Genomic DNA, 21,360 nt, shown 5'->3' with positions numbered 1-21,360 from the left:
AAAGCTCAGGTTCCTGAGTCCCACCATGAATGTTTGATTCAGTAGGTCTGTGGTGGGGCCTGAGAATGTGCATTTCTAACAAGGCTGCAAGATGTGCTGGTGCCGCCGGTCCCAGGACCACTTTTGAGACTCATAGGCCTGGCACCTGAATGTGTGTATCACTTTGCGTATTGTTCAGCCAGGGCTTCTCAAAATTTAATGTGCATGTGAATCACCTGGAGATACCTTTAACGGGTTCTGATTCAGTCGGCCTGGGAAGGCTTCCAAGATTCTGCTTGGGTAGTTCTTTGTTTTTGTTAAACTGTAGCAACTCCACATTGAAATAAGCTTGCCAGCTTTAAGCAGATGAACAGGATGTACCTTGTAACTGTAGTGGAAGGGTGCTTTGCAAGTTACATTGTTACTCTGGGAAAATCAGAGGCCAGAGTGGTCCAAGTTAGACTCAAAGAGTAAACGGTTGAGACTTTAAACATAATATTTGAAGTAAATTATAATTCTCTAGTGCGATCTTTTAAATGTATGTTTCCAGGTTCTGAAATGTATGTTTCACAGGTCCTGTGATTGAACGGAATAGATTCTACAGGGATTCTAAATTCATTCTTTTAAATTAATGGGGTTACTTTTTGTTTTCCTTTTTCTCAGCTTCTTGACAAATGAATGTGGACTTGATGATATCAGCTTTAGGGACTTATAATTTTATACGTATTACGTAGAAGGATTATTATTTTACGAAAACAAAATAAATACTCCATAAAACTAATTTTTTTTATTTTTCTCTTGGCAGATCACTTACAACCTTGGGGTTGGTTATCTCATCACTGGCTGACCAGGCAGCTGGCAAGGGTAAAAACAAATTTGTGCCTTATCGCGATTCAGTCCTCACTTGGCTTCTTAAGGTAATTCATTGTTCTCGTGTTCTTTTCCAACTAGAAATTGGCTGTTTCAGTGGTGACAGCTGAGAAGTATGTGCAAACTACTACACAACGAACTCCTGACAATACTGTTATCCTGATTCCTAAACATGCAGGATGAAAACTCATTCCTGTTGCCTTTTTTCCATTATAATGCTGTTTGACAGGCATTGTGCACTGACGTGAATAGAGAGAGAGACCACCTTTCATCTGTCATAAACTTATTTGTCAACTACAAACCCATTTCCACACTGAGTTTTCTTCACCGAGAAGGTCATCCGTGCACGTTTGCTGCTTCCCTCGTGCGTTGTGTGTGGAATGGGCCTCGTTTCCTAAGAATTTATTTGAAATATTTTGCAGGACAATCTGGGGGGCAACAGCCAGACCTCTATGATCGCCACCATTAGCCCAGCAGCGGACAACTACGAAGAGACCCTCTCCACACTGAGATATGCTGATCGAGCCAAAAGGATCGTTAACCATGCCATTGTGAATGAGGATCCCAACGCAAAAGTCATCCGGGAACTGCGGGAGGAAGTGGAGAAACTGAGAGAGCAACTCTCGCAGGCTGAGGTATGGTCAGCCCGGTGCTCCCCGTGATCCAAGCTCCCTGGCTGGTGGTGTCTGAGTGGCGAGGCGAGGTCGAGCTCGCTTGCACTTCCGGGTCACCTCATGTGGTTCAGCAGTTCTGAGTTGATGGGCATCTTCTCCGTGCTAAGCACTGTGAAGACAACAGGCATATAATGCAAGGCTCCCTCCCATGAACTGACAGTCAAGGAAGCAGACAATTAAAAGAGAGGTGCTGCTATTGCGTGTTTGCTTCAGTCAGTCAGTTGGCCCTTGAGCCCAGATCTCTTCCAATGTGAAATCCCAAGACCCAAATATGCTGCTTTGATTAACATTGTAACATTAACATTGTAGATTACATTCCCGCTGCAGCCTTGCCATTTTCAGAGAAATTAGTTCTGTATCATCTCCTCATTAAGTCGTGGAGGACAAGGTGTTCAAGAATAGTTAGCATTAGGAAAAATTCAGAAATCTCCTTTTATTTTATTTTTTAATATCAGCTCCTGACAGGGAACAAAATCATTTTGCATTGTTACCATCTTTCCTTGGCTTTACCCAGACTTTAATAACCATAACCCTTTCCAAATAGCTGTTGCCAGAGAGGCACTGTCTCACTGAAATAATAACAGGACTGAGATGAAGGTCAAGTGCCTTCACTTCAGTCACATGCTTCCACATGGTGTGTACCTAAGGCTTCTAAGTTCACATTCCTTCATACTACTCTCTTCTGACCCCACAAAGAAAAGGAAGTCAAAGCCAGGGATCTGAATATTCCATCTATTGGTGATCGTGGAGTTGCATTATAACTATTTGCTTACATGTCTTTCTCTTCTTCGTGGCCACGGGCTCCTAAAGAGCAAGAGGCGTGTTTTATTAATTTTTTTATCGCTAACCCCTAGTACAACATTGATACTGGAAGGCACTTAACACAATGACTTGCCCATGGTAAGTGCTCGATAAATGTTGCTCTTTTTGTTATTATCATCATAATCATCATTGAGTGCATCAAGCATAATTTTTTTTTAAATCGATGCCAAGAAGGGTAGCAGAACACCTGAAAAATCAAAATGCTGATGAACTTTGATGAGAGTCATGGTCCTAGGAGGAGAGTATAACAGCTCTGGAATTTGTCTGTAGGTGGATCATCTCCATCCTCCCTCTTTTCTGTGAATCTGCATTTCCACTGTGACCTTATAATCTAGGCCGGGTAGCTAGAACGACGCCTGGCCAAAGGGTAGAGCAGAGGAACCACAGCAGGTTCACGTAGAATTTTCATGTGTGAAAATGGACCCTTGTGCTTCTTGTGCTGGGTTCACCCTTGGACCCAGCACTAAATGTCACTCCCAGGCTCTGTTAACAGAGTGAGACTCAAGCATCCTCAGCCGGCCTCCACATCATTGCCGCTTCAGCTTCCTGTCTGAGCTCTGCCATCTTTCTTGGTCATAGGGTTATACTCTGCAGAGGCTCATGTTACTATAGGGTGTCAAAAAAGCATATGTGGCCAAGTAAAGGCCCCCCAAATTTCTTAAGCTGCATATAGCTATATTTAGACCCCTTAATTATTCTCACTGAGCAAACACAGAGGGAAATTACTGCCTTTTAAACCAGAAGTCCTATTTCCACCTGAGTAATAAATATGCTAAGTTTATTACCATCAATAAGAAAAGTAGGGCTTCCCTGGTGGCGCAGTGGTTGAGAATCTGCCTGCCAATGCAGGGGACACGGGTTCGAGCCCTGGTCTGGGAAGATCCCACATGCCACGGAGCAGCTGGGCCCGTGAGCCACAACTACTGAGCCTGCGCGTCTGGAGCCTGTGCTCCGCAACAAGAGAGGCCGCGACAGTGAGAGGCCCGCGCACCGCGATGAAGAGTGGCCCCCGCTCGCCACAACTAGAGAAAGCCCTTGAACAGAAACGAAGACCCAACACAGCCATAAATAAATAAATTAATTAATTAAAAAAAGAAAAGTAGTTCAAATGGCCCAGACTCAAATTTTAAAATAAATGAGAAGAATTGCCACCTTTCCTGGTAGGTTAATATAACTGGAATGTGTTTATTAGTGATGTGTGTTGATCTCTGTCTTATTGAAAAAGAAGTCTACTTAAGTAACTTGTTCTCATACTTTTCTATTTTGAAGATGAACTTTAGCATCTTTTAGGTCTTTAAATGTGAAATTTAAGTACGACGGATAAAATTACTCTGGGATGATTTGTATCAGTTTAATTCAGGGCACTGGAATTTCTCTTTCTCCCTCAAAGAGCAGCAGCCATTTACTCTTTCACTTCATTTGATTAATAAAAGGTCTACAACCCCCTGACAGTGTGTGGCTTAACTGCTTCCAACAGACAGTTGATAACCGCTCAAGAAGGACAATAAGGGATTGTCTTGTACACAGTGGTGGAAAAAATTAGAAAATCAGATTTCTCTGCTTTCATTTTAAAGGCTATGAAGGCCCCCGAACTGAAAGAGAAGCTCGAAGAGTCTGAAAAGCTGATAAGAGAACTAACAGTGACTTGGGAAGAGAAGCTGAGGAAAACAGAAGAAATTGCACAGGTAGCTTGATAACTTGGGCCTAAAATATTGTGATTCTTTTTTTTTTTTTAATTTTATTTTTTAATTGAAGTAGAGTTGATTTACAGTGCTGTGCCAATCTCTGCTGTACAGCAAAGTGACTCAGTTATACACATGTAGACATTCTTTTATATATATATATATATATATTCTTTTCCATTGCGGTTTATCACAGGATATTGAATATATTTCCCTGTGCTACAGTGATTCTTTTTCATTTGCTGTCTTTTCTGTATAGCCACTTGTCATCCTCAAAAAGTCCTTTAAGGACCTCTTTCTGCTGAACTAGAGCCTGCAAAGATCCGTTTTAGACACTGACTTCATTGTTTTTTATTAACTACCGTTTGGTCCCTGTATTTGCTAGAAGTGTTGCAGAGCACTGAATTTGTACAGGCATGGTTCAGGAAACATCTTTAATATGTTCTGCTTTTCACATTTAACCAGAAACCTGTTCTGTGGTTTTAGATCACCTGGCAAAGCATGCAGCTACCTGATTGGCAGAGAATTCACAACATGCAGCACACCAGTAGTTTTTTCAGTGTGCTTGATTCTTCAGCTTGTTAGCAAATGCTGTTATGAACTTTACTTGAGAAAACAAAAAGCAAGGACTAATCATGTGAGTGTGTGTGTATGAGAGAGAGATGAACCTCTACACTATGCATTTCATGAACAGTTTAATCTCATTGACCACTTGTAAGTATTGGACCATCCCAATCAGGTAGCTCGAAATCAGTAACTGGAACCTAGTCCAGCCTGCTGCTTGTATGTGTCTTGTAGATATCACAAACGTATACCTAACTTTCTATAACTCCTACATTGCTTTATTTTTCTTCATGGCCCATATCACCTTTGGAAATTCTGTATGTTACTTGTCTGTTTTGTCATGGTCTCTCTCCTTCCATTAGAATATAAGTTTTCATGAAAGAAATAGCTTTGTTTTGTTTGCTTTTATATGCCCAGCCCTAGATCTGTACCTAACACATAAATATTTCTTGAATAACTTGAATGAATTTGAGGCCCTCTGCAAAAGGGACCCAGCCTGCTCTTCCAGCCCCATCTCCCACTGCTTTCCCACATTGACTTTCCCACCTGAAATCATCCAGTGCACCCAGAGTCTTTACTGTGCTTTCCTCTGCCCTTCCCCTAGAACACTCTGCCCTTACCTTGCTGCTCCCCCATTTCTTCCTATTGAAATTCTTCTTGTGCTTCAAGAACCATCTCAAACACATTCTCTTCCTGAAGCCTTTCGTGGACTCTTAACCCATAATGATTTCCCTCCTTTGAAGCCCCGCAGCACATTGTTCCTCTCCAATGGCACAGGGCTCTCTCCTCTTTTACTTCTAGTTGTGTGGTCTTATCACCTCCACTGGACGGGAAGCCCTTAAGGGCAGGATGATGCCTGGTTCACCCTTGGTGCCCCTAAAACACTGACACAAGATGTCATGCATTTTAGGATCTCAGTAAACTCGGTTGAGCTGAGTAGAATGTGTAATTTCACTGGCCTCGTCCCCAGAAATAGTGACTTAAGCTTTCCACGGATACATCTCATGACTAGAGCAACAAATAGAGCTTCCCTGCTTTTGTCTGTGTCTGTGCACAGGAGAGGCAACGACAACTTGAAAGTATGGGGATTTCCCTGGAGACGTCTGGTATCAAGGTGGGGGATGACAAGTGCTACTTAGTCAACCTGAATGCAGACCCTGCTCTCAACGAACTTCTGGTTTATTATTTAAAGGTAAGAGAGCATGTTAATAGATAGTTGCAATCCTGATTTCTTCACGTACGATTCCCACTTGAGTCTGGGTGCCTGTCCCCATGATTTTGCTTTTTGTATCCAGCTTAGCTCTCATTAAAAGTAAGAGGATGGGTAGTTCAGTCAAGTTACCGTTGAGAGTGAAAACCAGCTCTTTTGCATTCTACTGGGGCTGTGCAGTTGGGCTGATTTCCATCAGAGTGAGCAATGGAGGGTCTCAGAGTGATCCCTGGCTATGGCGACAGGATTCGGAGAAGCTCTGGAGAGTCACCATTATGCTTCTGGGTAATTCTAAAGGGATCTCGAGATCAGCACAAGCCTAAAGCAGACTCTTGTGGAAGATTAGACAGCTAGGGTTCTTCCATATCCACCCCTCCTAAGCCTGTATGCTCAGGACATAACTTTTGGTCCTATAATCACCTTCAAGTGTGGAGATGGGCGTGACCTTTTGGGTTTGGCACTTCGGCCTCAGGGTAATGCCACTGACCAGGCTGCAGGGCTCACTGCAGCAGTTCTCAGACTGCTTCGTTAAGGATTCTGAGCTGCCTCGTGAATATACAGAAGGCAGTGGAGAATAAGCTAGAAGTGAAGGAAGGAACCTCAGTCTTCTATCATCCTTTTTATTCTACTTTTTCCAGAAATAAATGTGACACAAATAGCCCCTGACTTATTGAGAGTCCACTAGTGGACTTAAGATCTATTCATTTAGGAATTGTTTCTGAAATCTTAATTTTGAAAGACCAAGTCTTGCCGTTTCTCTGTTGAATAGGGAATTATTATTATCATAGTGGCTGCATGATTTTTAGAGCAATAGAACAAACAAAGAGGATGAGCGGTGGGCAGAGTCACCAGGGGTCACAGTCCTCACATGACTGAGGTTTGAGGTACTTAAAAATCATGCTAATCTGTACATTGTATAATCCACAGGCTTCAGTACTCTGTGATTTGGTATTAGAAACTCAACTATTTTTTTTTGTTAAACTTTTTTTTTTAAATTTTTATTTATTTATTTATTTTTTTTAATTTATGGCTATGTTGGGTCTTCGTTTCTGTGCGAGGGCTTTCACTAGTTGTGGCAAGCGGGGGCCACTCTTCATCGCTGTGCGCGGGCCTCTCACTATCGCGGCCTCTCTTGTTGCGGAGCACAGGCTCCAGACACGCAGGCTCAGTAATTGTGGCTCACGGGCCCAGCCGCTCCGCGGCATGTGGGATCCTCCCAGACCAGGGCTCGAACCCGTGTTCCCTGCATTAGCAGGCAGATTCTCAACCACTGCGCCACCAGGGAAGCCCAAAACTCAACTATTTTTTAAATCATTTTTTTTTTTATTTTTTTAATGCTATTCTTGTCTGCTTACATTCTTTTTATGTATGTATGTATGTATGTCTGTGTTGGTCTTCGTTTCTGTGCGAGGGCTTTCTCTAGTTGCGGCAAGCGGGGGCCACTCTTCATCGCGGTGCGCGGGCCTCTCACTATCGCGGCCTCTCTTTGTTGCGGAGCACAGGCTCCAGATGCGCAGGCTCAGCAATTGTGGCTCACGGGCCCAGTTGCTCTGCTGTATGTGGGATCTTCCCAGACCAGGGCTCGAACCCGTGTCCCCTGCATTGGCAGGCAGATTCTCAACCACTGTGCCACCAGGGTTGGCAGGCAGATTCTCAACCACTGTGCCACCAGGGAAGCCCCCAAATATGTAACTTTTAAAATGATTAAAAAGGGCTTCCCTGGTGGCACAGTGGTTGAGAATCTGCCTGCCAATGCAGGGGACACGGGTTCGAGCCCTGGTCTGGGAAGATCCCACATACAGCAGAGCAACTGGGCCTGTGAGCCACAATTGCTGAGCCTGCGCATCTGGAGCCTGTGCTCCACAACAAAGAGAGGCCGCGATAGTGAGAGGCCCGCGCACCGCGATGAAGAGTGGCCCCCGCTTGCCGCAACTAGAGAAAGCCCTCGCACAGAAACGAAGACCAACACAGACATAAATAAATAAATAATAAATAAATTTAAAAAAAAAAGCTTAAAAAAAAAAGTTACATATTTGAAAATGTGACTTTCCATGAAACTATTTTCAATGGTTCTTGAATTTATAGAGCTGTTCTCAAAGCACTTTCACCGTTAACTCAGGTGATCCTTGCAAAAGAATCCTGCTCATTAGATCATAGTAATAATGTTGTTCTGGTTGTACAAAAAAAAAGAAAAAGAAACTGAGGCTCAGAGAGTGAAATACCTTGCCCACGGTCACGTCGTCAAGTTAAAACCGGAGCTCAAGGTATTCTACTATCAAGTCTGACTTCTTTATGTTCTAAAGTAATAGCTAATCACTGTTGATCAGGGTTTGTTTTTTTTTCTTTATAGTGTTTAAACATATTTTACCTTTAGTGTATTAAGGTAAGCTTTTGACCTACAATGCGCCAGATCTCACATCTTCCATCTGATTCATCTAATGTTGTCATGCATGTGCGGTTGGGTTATTCGAATTGATTGTGATAAACTTTTGCTGAGTTACTTGTAAGGGTAGGTTTTTCTTTCTGTAATGATCTGTTGCCAGGACCATACCAGGGTAGGTGCAGATACCTCTCAGGACATCCAGCTCTTTGGGATAGGAATTCAGCCTGAGCACTGTGAGATTGATATTGCTTCTGATGGAGAGGTCACCCTCACTCCAAAGGAAAATGCAAGGTAAGAAATGTCCCTTAAAGGTAAGAAGCAGCTCCTTAACATAGCTCAAGTGCCTTATTTTCAGGAGTAGACTGACCCTTTCTGTCTGTTTGCTTAGTTATATCAGAGTTAAGGCTGCACTGGCTTTTGCTTTCTGCTTGTAGAGAGCTGTGTAAGCAAGATTTTGAGCACCTGCTTCAGGGTGGCTGATTCTGCCTTGACTGGCTGGGTGATCTTAGATAAGATACTTCTTTCATCTTATCTTCAATTCCCTCATATGATAAATGAGGCTTATAGTAGACAAAACATATAAATCACTTGGCTCAGTGCCTGACACACATAAATATTGAATAAAGTTATTTGTTATTACCCAGTGTAACGCATTGTATGAAAAGCAGTTAATCAGATAACTCCATTATGTGAAAAATTCCTAAACTAGGCTATAATATGTAAAAATTTGAGAATTGACAGGATAATATATTTACTTTTCAACTTCTAAATGATGTCTTGAATTATTTTATAATCATGTGTAAAATGAAGTCCTAAAACAGTATTCCTTAACTCACATAATTCAGAACACACATTTTTATGAAGAAAACTACATTCATTTCAAATTATTCTGTTAATATCACCCATGTACATTTCTAAGTGATGAAAAACTGAGACTAACAATAGTAGCATGCATGATTCATGAAATTTGTAGGCCTTCTGTTATAGTGATACACTGTTAAGATATTTAATGGTAAAATGATACCATTCCTTGATTTTTACTTATTCCAAGTTCAAATAGAATTTAGCTTTATGCTGTATCCCCCTATTAGCAGCTCTGGATTTTTTTTTTTCATACTTTTTTTTTAATTGACAAAATTATGTGTGTGTATACACACACACACAACATGATAATTTGATCATATTCTCTTTTAACACTACATCTGAAAATGATTTTATTCGGTAGATTTCCTCATACCTGATTTTACTTCCATGTCTTTTTATCCTACTTTTCGTCCTTCCCCACCTCAGGGCAGTGGTTCATTCATTCAGTATACTTGCTCTAGGCTCTGTGCTGGGAATGCCCAAGTATAGTAACTCAAAGCCTGGTGGAGGAGAATATATAGAAACAATTGTTATTATACAGGAAAATGAGTGCTCCTTCTAAAGTGATCTTTATAACCTGCAACTCTGATCACTATAAAAGTGTGTGGGGTTTGCAGGACTGGAGGTAGGGAGAGCTGTTAGGATATTATTACGATATTGTTGTGGGAACACAGCAGTAGCAAAAGAAGTGAAGAACAAAATGTATTGCAAAGTTACTTGAGAGTCAGCGAGGTTTAGCGATGTGCTTGGGGACAGGATGAGAACTCACTTAGTAAAAGAAAAGAAGTGAGCAATATTAGATTTCTGTCTTAGGAGACGAGATAAACAGTGGAGCTACTAAATCAAAATAAGAAATGCAAGAGGAAGAACAGGTTTGGAGGATGATAGGCAACGAGTGGTAATGAGTTCACTTTGGGATACTTTGAGTTTGAGGTGTCCTTGGGATATCAATGTGAAGATTTCCAGTTGCACATTGGATTTAGGGCAGTAGAACTACCCTAAAGATACAGACTGGGCATAATCAGTGTTGCCTGTCTTGAAAGTGGATCTAGAGTGAATAGTGGAAGGGTTAAACCAATGTTTATGGGATGGTCTGAAGATAATCCGTGAAGTAGGGTGAGACAAGGGAGTCAGAGAGGCACAGAGGCAACAACAGGATACAGTGATGGAATCCAAGGGAAGAGAACATTTAAGGAAGAGGTCAGAGTAGAAGCTAAAGAGCTTCTATTGGACATAGCAGTTAGGAAGACATTAACAACCATTGAATGTTTAAGTACCATGCAGTTGTGGGTATGGAAGGAAAAAATGCAAAGAAGAATGGGAGGTGAGGAAGCAGGCTGAATCTTGGTTGTGAAGATGGAAATGGGATTGGAGACACAGCAAGAGAGGGACATGGCGTGAAGGGATAGTCAGTATTTCCTCAGATCTGTCCTCAAGTCCACCGGTTCTGTCTTGTCATGTTTCACCTGCTGCTTAACCACAGTCTACTGAGTTTTAATTTCAGTGTCTCTGTTTTTCATTTGTAGAAGTTTAGGAAGTCCTGTTTTAGATATGCCTGGTCTCTATTGGTAGAGGCTTGTTTTTACTCAATTGTGTGCTTTAATAATTTTAGTTTTACTTATTTTATTGCCTTTATTTGGAAATTCTGTTCTCTGAAGTTGCTGGGGCTTCAATCCAACTATTTGTTGTATCTGCTGATAACTTTGCTTCCTAAAGCAGTTCATGATTTTTTAGATGTGCTCCTCTTCAGCGGTTGATCTGTAGGAGTCTTGTGGCTTGGGTGAGGCTACATAAATTCCTGCAAAGAGATTTTATATTTGCTTCTTCCAAGTACCCCAGGCATGTGTTCAAGTAGAAATGACTTTTTAATGCTAATTTCTTGGCTTGGGTATGTTACCAAACCAGGCAGTTTCCATAACTTTTTCTTTTTTATATTATTCTAATAAGAGTGTACTATAAACGGCAAAGTGATATGTTCATATGTATGTTCAGGGGTGTGTGTGTGTGTGTGTGTGTGTGTGTGTGTGTGTGTAAGCACCTAGATAGGGGTCCTCTAAAGATACAGATGATCACAAAAGTAATCAATAAGTAAGAGAGATGAAGCTTATTATATTTCTCTCTGATTTGCTCTGGAACTATCTTTAGTTTTATTTTAGAATAACACTGCTCAATAAAACTTTCTGAGATAGTAGAAAGGTTCTATACCTGCTAAGACCATTTTGGTAGCCACTATTGAGATGGTGCTCTTGAGAATTAACATATGGCCAGTGAGAATGAGGAACTGAATTTTTTAAATTATAATTCAGAGTTTAAAATAATAAAGGACACTGAGTGACACATTTCTACTCTTGATCATACTGCTATTCCTAGAATTTCCGGAGGGCTTTTTAGATGCCTTAATAAACAATGGGGAAATATATTTCTTAAAAACTGACTATTGAATGTCTGTTTTTTAGGTAGAAGAGATAAGTATTCTATAAAACTTCTTTTAAAAACTCATCTTTTTGGCAAAAGTATGTATGTATGTACATATGTATACATGTATAGTGTTAACAAACAAATTTTGAGTAAATTTGAAGATGTAATTGTATTAAATGATTTGTGAATTGGGCAGCCTCTCATCAGGCAACGTGAGGGGTTACACAACATGGAAGGCTTTTATAGTAAGGAAGGTGGGACAAGGAAAGGAAGTCATCAGCAAGGAACAAAAATGAAAGTTCATTGGAGGAAAGTAAAAGTTCAGGTGACAACAGTTTCTCATTAACTGAGCTGTGGTGTTTTTTAATTGGCTGGGCTTGTTGCTGGGCGCAGAGGAAGTCTTCCTTCCTCCTGCTGAGGTAGTAAATTAGTTGCACTTCCTGTTGGGGGTGCAAGGTAGGTCTCTTCCTGTTGGGGTAACTGACATCTTCCTTTTTGGGATAATTGACGATGAGTGTTGAGGTATGAGAGTTCCCTTTTCAGGCCTCTTGACTCCAATTTTAGTTGAGGTTTCCTTTTATTAATTTTCACAATAGACATACATATACATATATATTCTGATCTCATTTTCCATTTTTGCAGATGAATAAATCAGTTCATATTTCCAAATAGATGGGAAACAGACTTTTGAAACTTGAGTCACAATGTTGAGAGTCATTTTGAAGAATAAAGGGAGCATGTTAGTGTAAGACATACACACCAAAGTTTTACCATGTTTGTGTACGACAGATTAAAAACATTTAAGATGGTGTCTCCAGGGTATTTTTTATCAATAAAAACTTAGCCACCAGACTTGAAATATTCCTACAAAAGAGTGATTATTTTCATCTGTGAATTTTCCTTATTCCATAACTTTGAGCTTAAGAGTCCCCCTAAAGATTAGGAGCCAGATAATGAGAGTATATGAGAAAAGTAACGTATGGAAAAATTAAAACTCAAAATAATACTCATTATTTTTCTCCATCAAACTTCACTTCACAGCCCTTATAGCAAATTAAACTTTAATTAATTGATTAACTATCCCCCTATGTTTTGTTTTGCTTTTATTGTTTTGTTTTTATTTTTAAATTTTTTTTAACATCTTTATTGGAGTATATTTGCTTTACAATGGTGTGTTAGTTTCTGCTGTACAAAAAAGTGAATCAGCTATACGTATACATATATACCCATATCTCCTCCCTCTTGCGTCTCCCTCCCACCCTCCCTATCCCACCCCTCTAGGTGGTCACAAAGCACCGAGCTGATCTCCCTGTGCTATGCGGCTGCTTCCCACTAGCTATCTGTTTTACATTTGGTAGTGTATATATGTCCATGCCACTCTCTCACTTCTTCCCAGTTTACCCTTCCCCCTCCATGTGTCCTCAAGTCCATTCTCTACGTCTGCATCTTTATTCCTGTCCTGCCCCTAGGTTCTTCAGAAACTTTTTTTTTTTTTAGATTCCATATATATGTGTTAGCATATGGTATTTGTTTTTCTCTTTCGGACTTAACTTCACTCTGTATGATAGTCTCTAGGTCTATCCACCTCACTACAAATAGCTCAATTTCGTTTCTTTTTATGGATGAGTAATATTCCATTGTATATATGTGCCACATCTTCTTTATCCATTCATCTGTCGATGGACACTTAGGTGGCTTCCATGTCCTGGCTATTGTAAATAAAGCTGCAGTGAACATTGTGGTACATGACTCTTTTTGAATTATGGTTTTCTCAGGGTATATGCCCAGTAATGAGATTGCTGGGTCATATGGTAGTTCTATTTTTAGTTTTTTAAGGAACCTCCATACTGTTCTCCATAGTGGCTGTATCAATTTACGTTCCCACCAACAGTGCGAGAGGGTTCCCTTTTCTCCACACCCTCTCCAGCATTTATTGTTTCTAGATTTTTTGATGATGGCCTTTCTGACCGGTGTGAGGTGATACCTCATTGTAGTTTTGATTTGCATTTCTCTAATGATTAGTGATGTTGAGCATCCTTTCATGTGTTTGTTGTCAATCTGTATATCTTCTTTGGAGAAATGTCTATTTAGGTCTTCTGCCCATGTTTTGGATTGGGTTGTTCGTTTTTTTTTGATATTGAGCTGCATGAGCTGCTTGTAAATTTTGGAGATTAATTCTTTGTCAGTTGCTTCATTTGCAAATATTTTCTCCAATTCTGAGGGCTGTCTTTTTGTCTTGTTTATGTTTTCCTTTGCTGTGCAAAAGCTTTTAAGTTTCATTAGGTCCCATTTGTTTGTTTTTATTTCCATTTCTCTAAGAGGTGGGTCAAAAAGGATCTTGCTGTGATTTATGTCATAGAGTGTTCTGCCTGTGTTTTCCTCTAAGAGTTTTATAGTGTCTGGCCTGACATTTAGGTCTTTAATCCATTTTGACTTTATTTTTCTGTATGATGTTAGGGAGTATTGTTTTTAAATGCCAGCAAAATCCCTTTTTTAGGTAAAAGAAACATTTATGAGAAGACTAAAATTGTCCACGCTAAAATTTCTGGAGGACTTTTCCTTTCCCCCTAAAAAAACTCACAGTGACAATGCTTTAACTGTATCAAAGGATCGGTTGTTGAGATCTTCTAATAAGCAGGAAATCCTACAAAATCTTTTATAGTGACTTATTTAGGCTACTGACTTCACAGCCCCTTGATAACCAGTAAGCTGTAGCAAAGTTACGATGTGAGGAAAGCTGCACTGTTGAAAGACCACCTGCAAATGTCCACTGGGCAGTTGCTTCTTCAAGATTTGTTTCAGGCAAGTCCAGGATACATAGACCAATATAAACCCACAGACACAATGTACATCATTATGGTATAATATATACAGTACAACAAAGACTATCAGAGTTTTCATCCCCACCTCTAATTGTTTGTTTTTATTGAAGTGTAATTGACTTACAGTATTAGTTTCAGGTATACAGCATATTGATATTACATAATGATCAACACTGTAGTTACTATATGTCGCTATAACTGGAAGTTTGTACCTCTTAATCCCTCTTAACCTTTTTCACCCATCCCCTCACCCCCCTCCCCTTGATTGATTTTACCATTTGGTTGGTCGCTGTTTAGGATTTAAACCTGGTATTCTTTTTATGTTTTCTCTGATTTTTTATTATGGGAAATTTCAAACATAAAAATAGAAAGAATGGTATAACGAGCCTCCATACAGCCATCATCCGGCTTCAAAAATGACACCTCATAGACAGTTTTATTTTTATTTATATGTCCTCCACATCACCTCCTCCCTCCCCTCTGGGTTATTTTAAACATATTCCAGATATTGTAACTTTGCATCCGTAAATATCTCCACTTGTATCTCTAAAAGACCAGTATCCTTAAACACAGCTTCCATACCATCACACCTAAAATAATAAACAATAATTCCTTACTAATCATACATTGAGGCAGTGTTCAAATTTCCCCAGTTGTCTTATAAAGGTTCTTTTTCAGTTGTTTCTTGAAATCAGGATCCAAATAAGATTTAACCATTGTCATTGATTGTTATGTCCCTTGGGACTCTTTTAGCCCATGGGTCCCCCTCCTTTGCTCCCCCACTTTTTTTTTCCTTGTATTTTATTTGCTGCAGACACCTAGTTGCTTCCCATAGTCAGCATTTTGCTCATTGCATCCCATGGCGTCATTTAACATCTTCCGCTGCCCTCTCTATTTCCTAAATTGGTATTAGATATAAAGGCTTGATCAGGTTCAACTCAAATATGGACAAGAATGTTCCATAGGCATCGTTGCCCATCTCCATCAGGAGCACGTCATGTCCAGTTGTCTGTCTTTGAGGGATATCAGCATCCCTTGATCATTTTTGCCTAGATCGTGTATTTTGATAGTGTTTACAATTCTGTTATTCCTTCTTTAGGTATTAGTCGAATATACCTATTAAGAGAAAGTTCCCCCAGTTATCTGTTTGGCTCCTGGGTCTAGGTTTTATGCTCTTTACCATCCAGCTGATGTAGCCCCCCTGGTGTTCCTTCAGGTCCTGTGTAAACGGCACCCTCGTGTGCAGCACCACCCAGCTGTGGCACGGGGACAGAATCCTGTGGGGAAATAACCACTTCTTCAGGTAACAGCTTGTGTTCACTAGTATGTTCACCCGTACACCTCTTCTCTTATCTGAGTGTAAAACACGTTGATTTTCTCTACCGGTGAAAAACCCCACAGAATTAATTTACCTAAGAGGAAACGGCGAGACTGGTTGAAAGACTTTGAAAAAGAAACGGGCTCGGCAGAGCATGACCTGGATGCAGCCAGTGAGGCTTCCTCGGAACCAGACTATAACTATGAATTTGCACAGATGGAAGTTATCATGAAAACGCTGAATAGTAATGGTAAGACCCTTAAGCATTTACTTTCTTGCTCTACTCTTTAAATAAACCTGAGGAGAATCTGAGCATGGCTAGAGAATTGTCGGTCTGGTCTCTGGTGTATCAAATTGGGGATTCTGTTGCAGGAATAAAGATTTTGACCTTTTTATTTATCTCTATTTCTGGATTTTTAGCTTCAAGGACCCCTCTTTTTAATTATAAAAATGAAGTATGAAGAAAAGGCCAGATGGAAAAACAAGTGTAATGTATTACTCTGAAGAGTATAGAATAACAACGAAAAAGAACGTCATTAAGATTAGGGATTAACATTAGCTACTGGGGCTTTTGACAGCACAGCACAGGGAAGACCACAGTTGGAACTCAAAGTTCATTCCACTCTGTTACTTGCTCACCAAGTTGGGAGGAATCTCGACAGACATTCCAAAGTGATGCTCAGACATCAGAATCACATTAATGGGTCATTTAACAACATGCCTGAGCAACAAGTCTCCTGTGAGTGGTTTTTTAAAAGCCCAAATAGATGCAGGGTGTGACAGGAGGGTGCAGCTCCAAACTCCAGGTGGAGGAATGCCCATCAGAAGAGAGATTATTTCTTCAGATGAGGTTACAGAATTCTAGACATCTCTATGCTCTAACTCTGTGGCGTATCCGGGTGGTATCCATTTAGTCATGTATCATCCCACATCACAGATTTCTAATTTTCTCCAATTGCTACCATCTTATCATATATATATAAATATATATATTTATATATATATGACCCCCCTCAATAACCAGTCAGTATTTAGTGCTCACTAAATACTCACTTGTTAATTTCTCCAATCTTCTTAGCCAAAGCAGTTCATCAACAGTGGCCTGGCTCATGGTGTTAACATGAGTATCCATTCGTTTTCCAGATCAGGCCTTGCTCTGCAGTGTTGATTTTATCCATTTAAAAGTAATGTTTCCCCTTCCTTATGCTTTACTCAATCCCACTGCTAAATGGAGCTCCCCTGTGGGGCACACAGATGTGCTCTGTTATGATGCTGAAATGCTGGTGGCCGGACAGAGTTCACGCCCTTCACCTCTGCTGCTAGGTGGCTTCCCCATCGTAAGCCTGTCTGCCTGGTGGTCATCCCCTTGGTGGTCCTATTTGAAGATTCTCTTCCCTCTCATGTGGTTTCAGACGAAGCTCCTCCACAAACACTGGGATAAAGGTTAACTGATTGGCTTTAGCATGAGGGAGCTTGACTGGTTTTTAGCAGTGCTGCTTATTGGTGCTTGTGCTACATGCTTTGGCCAAATCTAACTAACGTGATGGGGAAGAAGCTGAAGTTTTCTGCCTGGCCTTTTCTGCCTGAGGTGCTCTGAATTCTTGATGGAGGGATGCTCCCTTTTCAGTTATGGCCCTTTCCTCCCCATGTCCCAACTCCATTGCCTTCCAGTGGTTAAAATCCGGTGGCTGTTCTTTTCCCCGTGTATCCAACAGCACAAAAGTGTCACTAGTATTACTGCTACTCTTACTAACGACTTTATTTCTGTTGACAGCACAGCAGTGCAGGACATAGTACTTCTGGTTAAATAGTCATCTGCATTATCCCAGTAATAGACTAGAATAACGGATTTTCAAATCTCTAGAATAAATAATGATCTAAAACCCAATTCATTTGAATTAAGAATGAAAGCAAACCTAGTATCCGTAGACCATAATATGTTCTTCCTGAGGGTTCAGAATAGGAATCAGACATTTAACTGTTTTCACAGAGTCAATGGCAGCTCTAAAGTAAAGAGCAATTAAGGGGCTGGTGAAGGGTCATAGAGCTTATTCCATCTGGGATTAAAAGGTTCTCTTTTTCCCCCAAAGGATCTGCTTCCCTTTGATTTAGTGCCTTGGGCATCTTGATATGAATTAATTCTAATTCTGTGGGTCACGTAAATTCCCTTCAACCTCTACACCATTACCCTCTCTGTTTTCCATTCTCGGGACAGATAAGGAAGTTTGAGCTCATTGTGTAGTTACATACCAGGCAGAGAATAAACTAAGGAAGAAGAGAGGATACTATGCCCAAAAGAAAGGGGGTCCTTTCTCTCATCCTAAAACACCTACCTCTTTGGTTTCTTGACCTGAGGCTCTAGGCTTACTGAGTTTTAAAACAGTTCATACAAGAGGAAGAAAGAAGATAGGGAGAAAAAGGAAACCGTTAACACTCTCTTGAAAAGTGGATTGGTTGTTTGAGAACAGGCCAGATCATCTTCGGCTTCTGTCCTACGCCATATCATGGAGTCAGAGTGACTTGCTGATTAGGATGACCTTTTAAAGAATATATTGTATAGTGATAAAGGCTTAAATTAGGTTAATTAATTCGAAAAGAAAATGTTATCAAATATGTCTAAGAGAAAAGTGTTTCCAGACTTGTGTTGGGATCAGAGGAGAAAAAGAAACCTCAGTCCCTGTACCTCTACCAGGTTTGTGTGTAGCATGGCCAGACCCAGAGTCTCCAGGCAAGGCTTCCCAGGCTGGTCTGTGGCAGGCCTGGGGAGGGATGCTTTGAGTTGCTCTCTCTTGCATATCTGCATGTTGATTTGTGGCCACTGAGAAAGCCTGGTGAGTAGTAGGGTTGCTATGTCGTGGCAGCTGCTAAAGCAGTTTAAAAAGGCCTCAGTCACATTACCTCTGCATTGGCATGGAACCCCCTACGTCAGCCATCTGGGATCATGTGTGTTTCTACTTACCGCTGACCAACAAGTAGAAATAAGAATTAAACATCTTATTCGGTGTCTTTTAGCAAAAACCCTAGGATATGATTTTATTAAAAAATTGGTGTGTTTCCCAGTTTTTCTCTCTCTGGAAAAGATTCGTACACACTCAGTTAGGGCCCTAAAAATGGTTGGTGAGGACCTTGTCCTTTCTTTTTTAAACCTAGAGCCTAAATAGAGAAAAAATATATGTATACTGTTTGAGAAATATGTATATTTTTTAATTCTGAGAGAACTTTTCTTCTCTAGCCCTTACGTATAAGATTTCTTTAAACTCCCTCAAAAAAAGATCACCATATTATTCTTCCCCGACCCCCCCCACCCCGAGAAGTTCTAGGGTTACATTAGAAGTTCTAATCCTTTGGAGTATGTCAGTTTTCACTCTGTGGGAAAGGTCTTACCCACCCATGGTCTGCCTTTGTGTAAAAGGGTTTTTTTTTAGGAGTCCATTTTCCATTGGCTTTTCAAGTTAACATATTTCAGGGACTCTGTGTCAGGACTCTATGAAGAAAAGTATTCAGCTTTGAAAAAATAATGAATTTGAGAATTTTATATCAGCAAAGAACAGTATTTTTTTTAAAAATCTACTCTTTAACAGAGTACTCATTCTGAGGAAAACATCGGAGGTAAGAGTACAATTTATTACTAAGTTTATTTCCTACCCCAGACAATTAGCTCTGATCTGAGTTCAAAACCCAGTTCTGTTGCTTATTAGCTGTGCAATCTTAGGTCAGCTACTTAACCTTTCTGAGTCCCAGTTTGTCTCATCTTTGAAATGGGAATGCCATCCACCCTTAAGTTTGTTGCAAGGCTTTCATGAGATGATGCATGCAAAGCGTATAGTGCCTCTACCTGAGATAGAGCCAGCAGCCAGTAGAATTATTATTGCTGCTGTGGTTGTCATTTTTCTTAAAACAACTCACCTATACTCTGCGTATCTAGTGATTTTTAAAAGTACTTTCTACTCTGTTTTGTATTATTTAACCCTGTTTTTAAAGCTAACATGCTATTTTCTTTTCCTCTTCTCATACAGAAAACTAGTAAAATTTACCTGCTGATTTCACAAATTGATAGGGTCTTCTGGTAAAGTCAGTCAATAGCTATCATGAGGTGATGTAAAAATTCCTCTTAATTTCCTTCTCTTATCCTGGAAATTAAAATGAGAGTCAATATATAGAAATACGACACGAACAGCACTGAATAATAAGCAAGTGTGTGAATCTCAGGCTAGTCTGAGAATACGAACACATCTCCTAGGTCCCATGTACTTCAGGGAAATATTTACCATTATGGTGATTTCTTTGTTTACCATCCAGATTGTCTAACGTAGTGTTTCCCTAGAGACAGCATGACTTTCTCTTTTGTGCATGTGGTCAGTGCCTTCCTTAATCTTTCTCCATTACATCCAGGCCATTGGTTGTTACCAAGCTAATGTCCTGCCATAGCCAATTAGCTCTTTAGGACCGAGTCGTACCTACACCACAGCCATCACTCGACATAGTCGTGACCCCTTTCAACAAGACCCATTAGTATTTCTAATACCTGTTCACCCACGTGTGTGTTGGTGATCTCTCAATCTGCAAACGCAAAAAATCAGAAATAGTTGCAAGTGAATTGCTTTCTTGGCTATTAACACCCGAGAAATTGCCAGACTGTATACTCAGTCGGTGTTTTCAAACATATGCTGTGATCTGTAAGTTTCCTCTCACATTAGAGAAATTCAGGAGTAATAAATTTGTGGCTAAAATCAGAAATACAAACCCTTTGCCGTGTGCTGAAACCAATGCTAGAGGAGCATTAAAAAGTGACTATCAGAAAAATCAAACCTCATGTGGCTCTGTCTTTGAAGTTGTCTTAGCTTTCATTGAGTTTTTCTTCTCGGTGGATAGAATCCCATCCCCCTTTCCTCTATCGTCTGCTTTTTGCAATTGAGTGATCTATCTAAACATTAGGATGAGCTCATCAAATTGAAGAAAGTCGCATAGTAGATGTGGGGAATGTTGACCCCCAGGGCATTTATCTAAAATGTTAAGGAAAAGAAAATGGAGAGGATTTCATCTGACCGGGCCTCTCAGGCCGCTCACAGACAGCACGTTGAAAGGCTCGATTCTGGGCGAGGGGATGGTTTTCGCTGAAAGAGACGCCCACGGGCTCCCTGTCGTAGCCACTGCTGAAGGCACCTTGCCTTGTCTCTTGGCTCACCAGACCCAGTTCAAAACGTGGTCCAGGTCCTGGAGAAACAGTACCTGGAAGAGAAGAGGAGCGCCCTTGAGGAGCAGCGGCTCATGTACGAGCGGGAGCTGGAGCAGCTCCGCCAGCAGCTGTCCCCCGAGAGGCGGCCCCAGAGCAGCGGCCCGGACCGCCTGGCCTACAGCAGCCAGACGGCTCAGCAGAAAGTGACCCAGTGGGCAGAGGAGAGGTAAGAAGGGGAGCGGGGGCGGAGGGGCCCAGAGTCCAGGCCTCGGGGTCTTGGGGGAGGGGGTCGTGAGGCGTGTCAAAGCGGGACAAACCTAGCGGGAGATCTAGGAAATCTAGATCTAAGGTTTCCCTAGAGGGAGACCTTACTCGGGACAAACCCAGCAAAGAGGGAGACCTTACTCCCGTGTCTGGATTGTTGGCACCTGCCTTTCCTTTCAGAGAGATTATTTATCCTAAGTATGTTTACTGCGATGTTAGTTGTTAAAGGTTACACCTGCCCCCTTACCCTTTAGTAACAATGGTACCAAGTTAGAATACCACTGTTTGGTCTTAAAGTAGAGGACAGTTGAATA

General features: G+C 40.9%; 1 protein-coding gene across 1 annotated transcript in view; it reads left to right on the top strand.

Annotated features, from left to right (window-relative positions):
- Positions 1 to 21,360, top strand: part of KIF13A (kinesin family member 13A) — a 216,045-nt gene that overhangs the window by 155,938 nt on the left and 38,747 nt on the right. Inside the window, 8 exon segments of the mRNA XM_036868224.1 lie at positions 785 to 896; positions 1,272 to 1,484; positions 3,920 to 4,030; positions 5,649 to 5,783; positions 8,345 to 8,475; positions 15,505 to 15,591; positions 15,690 to 15,856; positions 20,795 to 21,008. Coding sequence (XP_036724119.1) covers positions 785 to 896; positions 1,272 to 1,484; positions 3,920 to 4,030; positions 5,649 to 5,783; positions 8,345 to 8,475; positions 15,505 to 15,591; positions 15,690 to 15,856; positions 20,795 to 21,008 — 1,170 coding nt within the window.

Source organism: Balaenoptera musculus, chromosome 11, assembly GCF_009873245.2.
Source record: "Balaenoptera musculus isolate JJ_BM4_2016_0621 chromosome 11, mBalMus1.pri.v3, whole genome shotgun sequence".
In the NCBI taxonomy this organism is placed as follows: Eukaryota; Metazoa; Chordata; class Mammalia; order Artiodactyla; family Balaenopteridae; genus Balaenoptera; species Balaenoptera musculus.
This window is presented reverse-complemented; position numbering and strand designations above follow the sequence as displayed.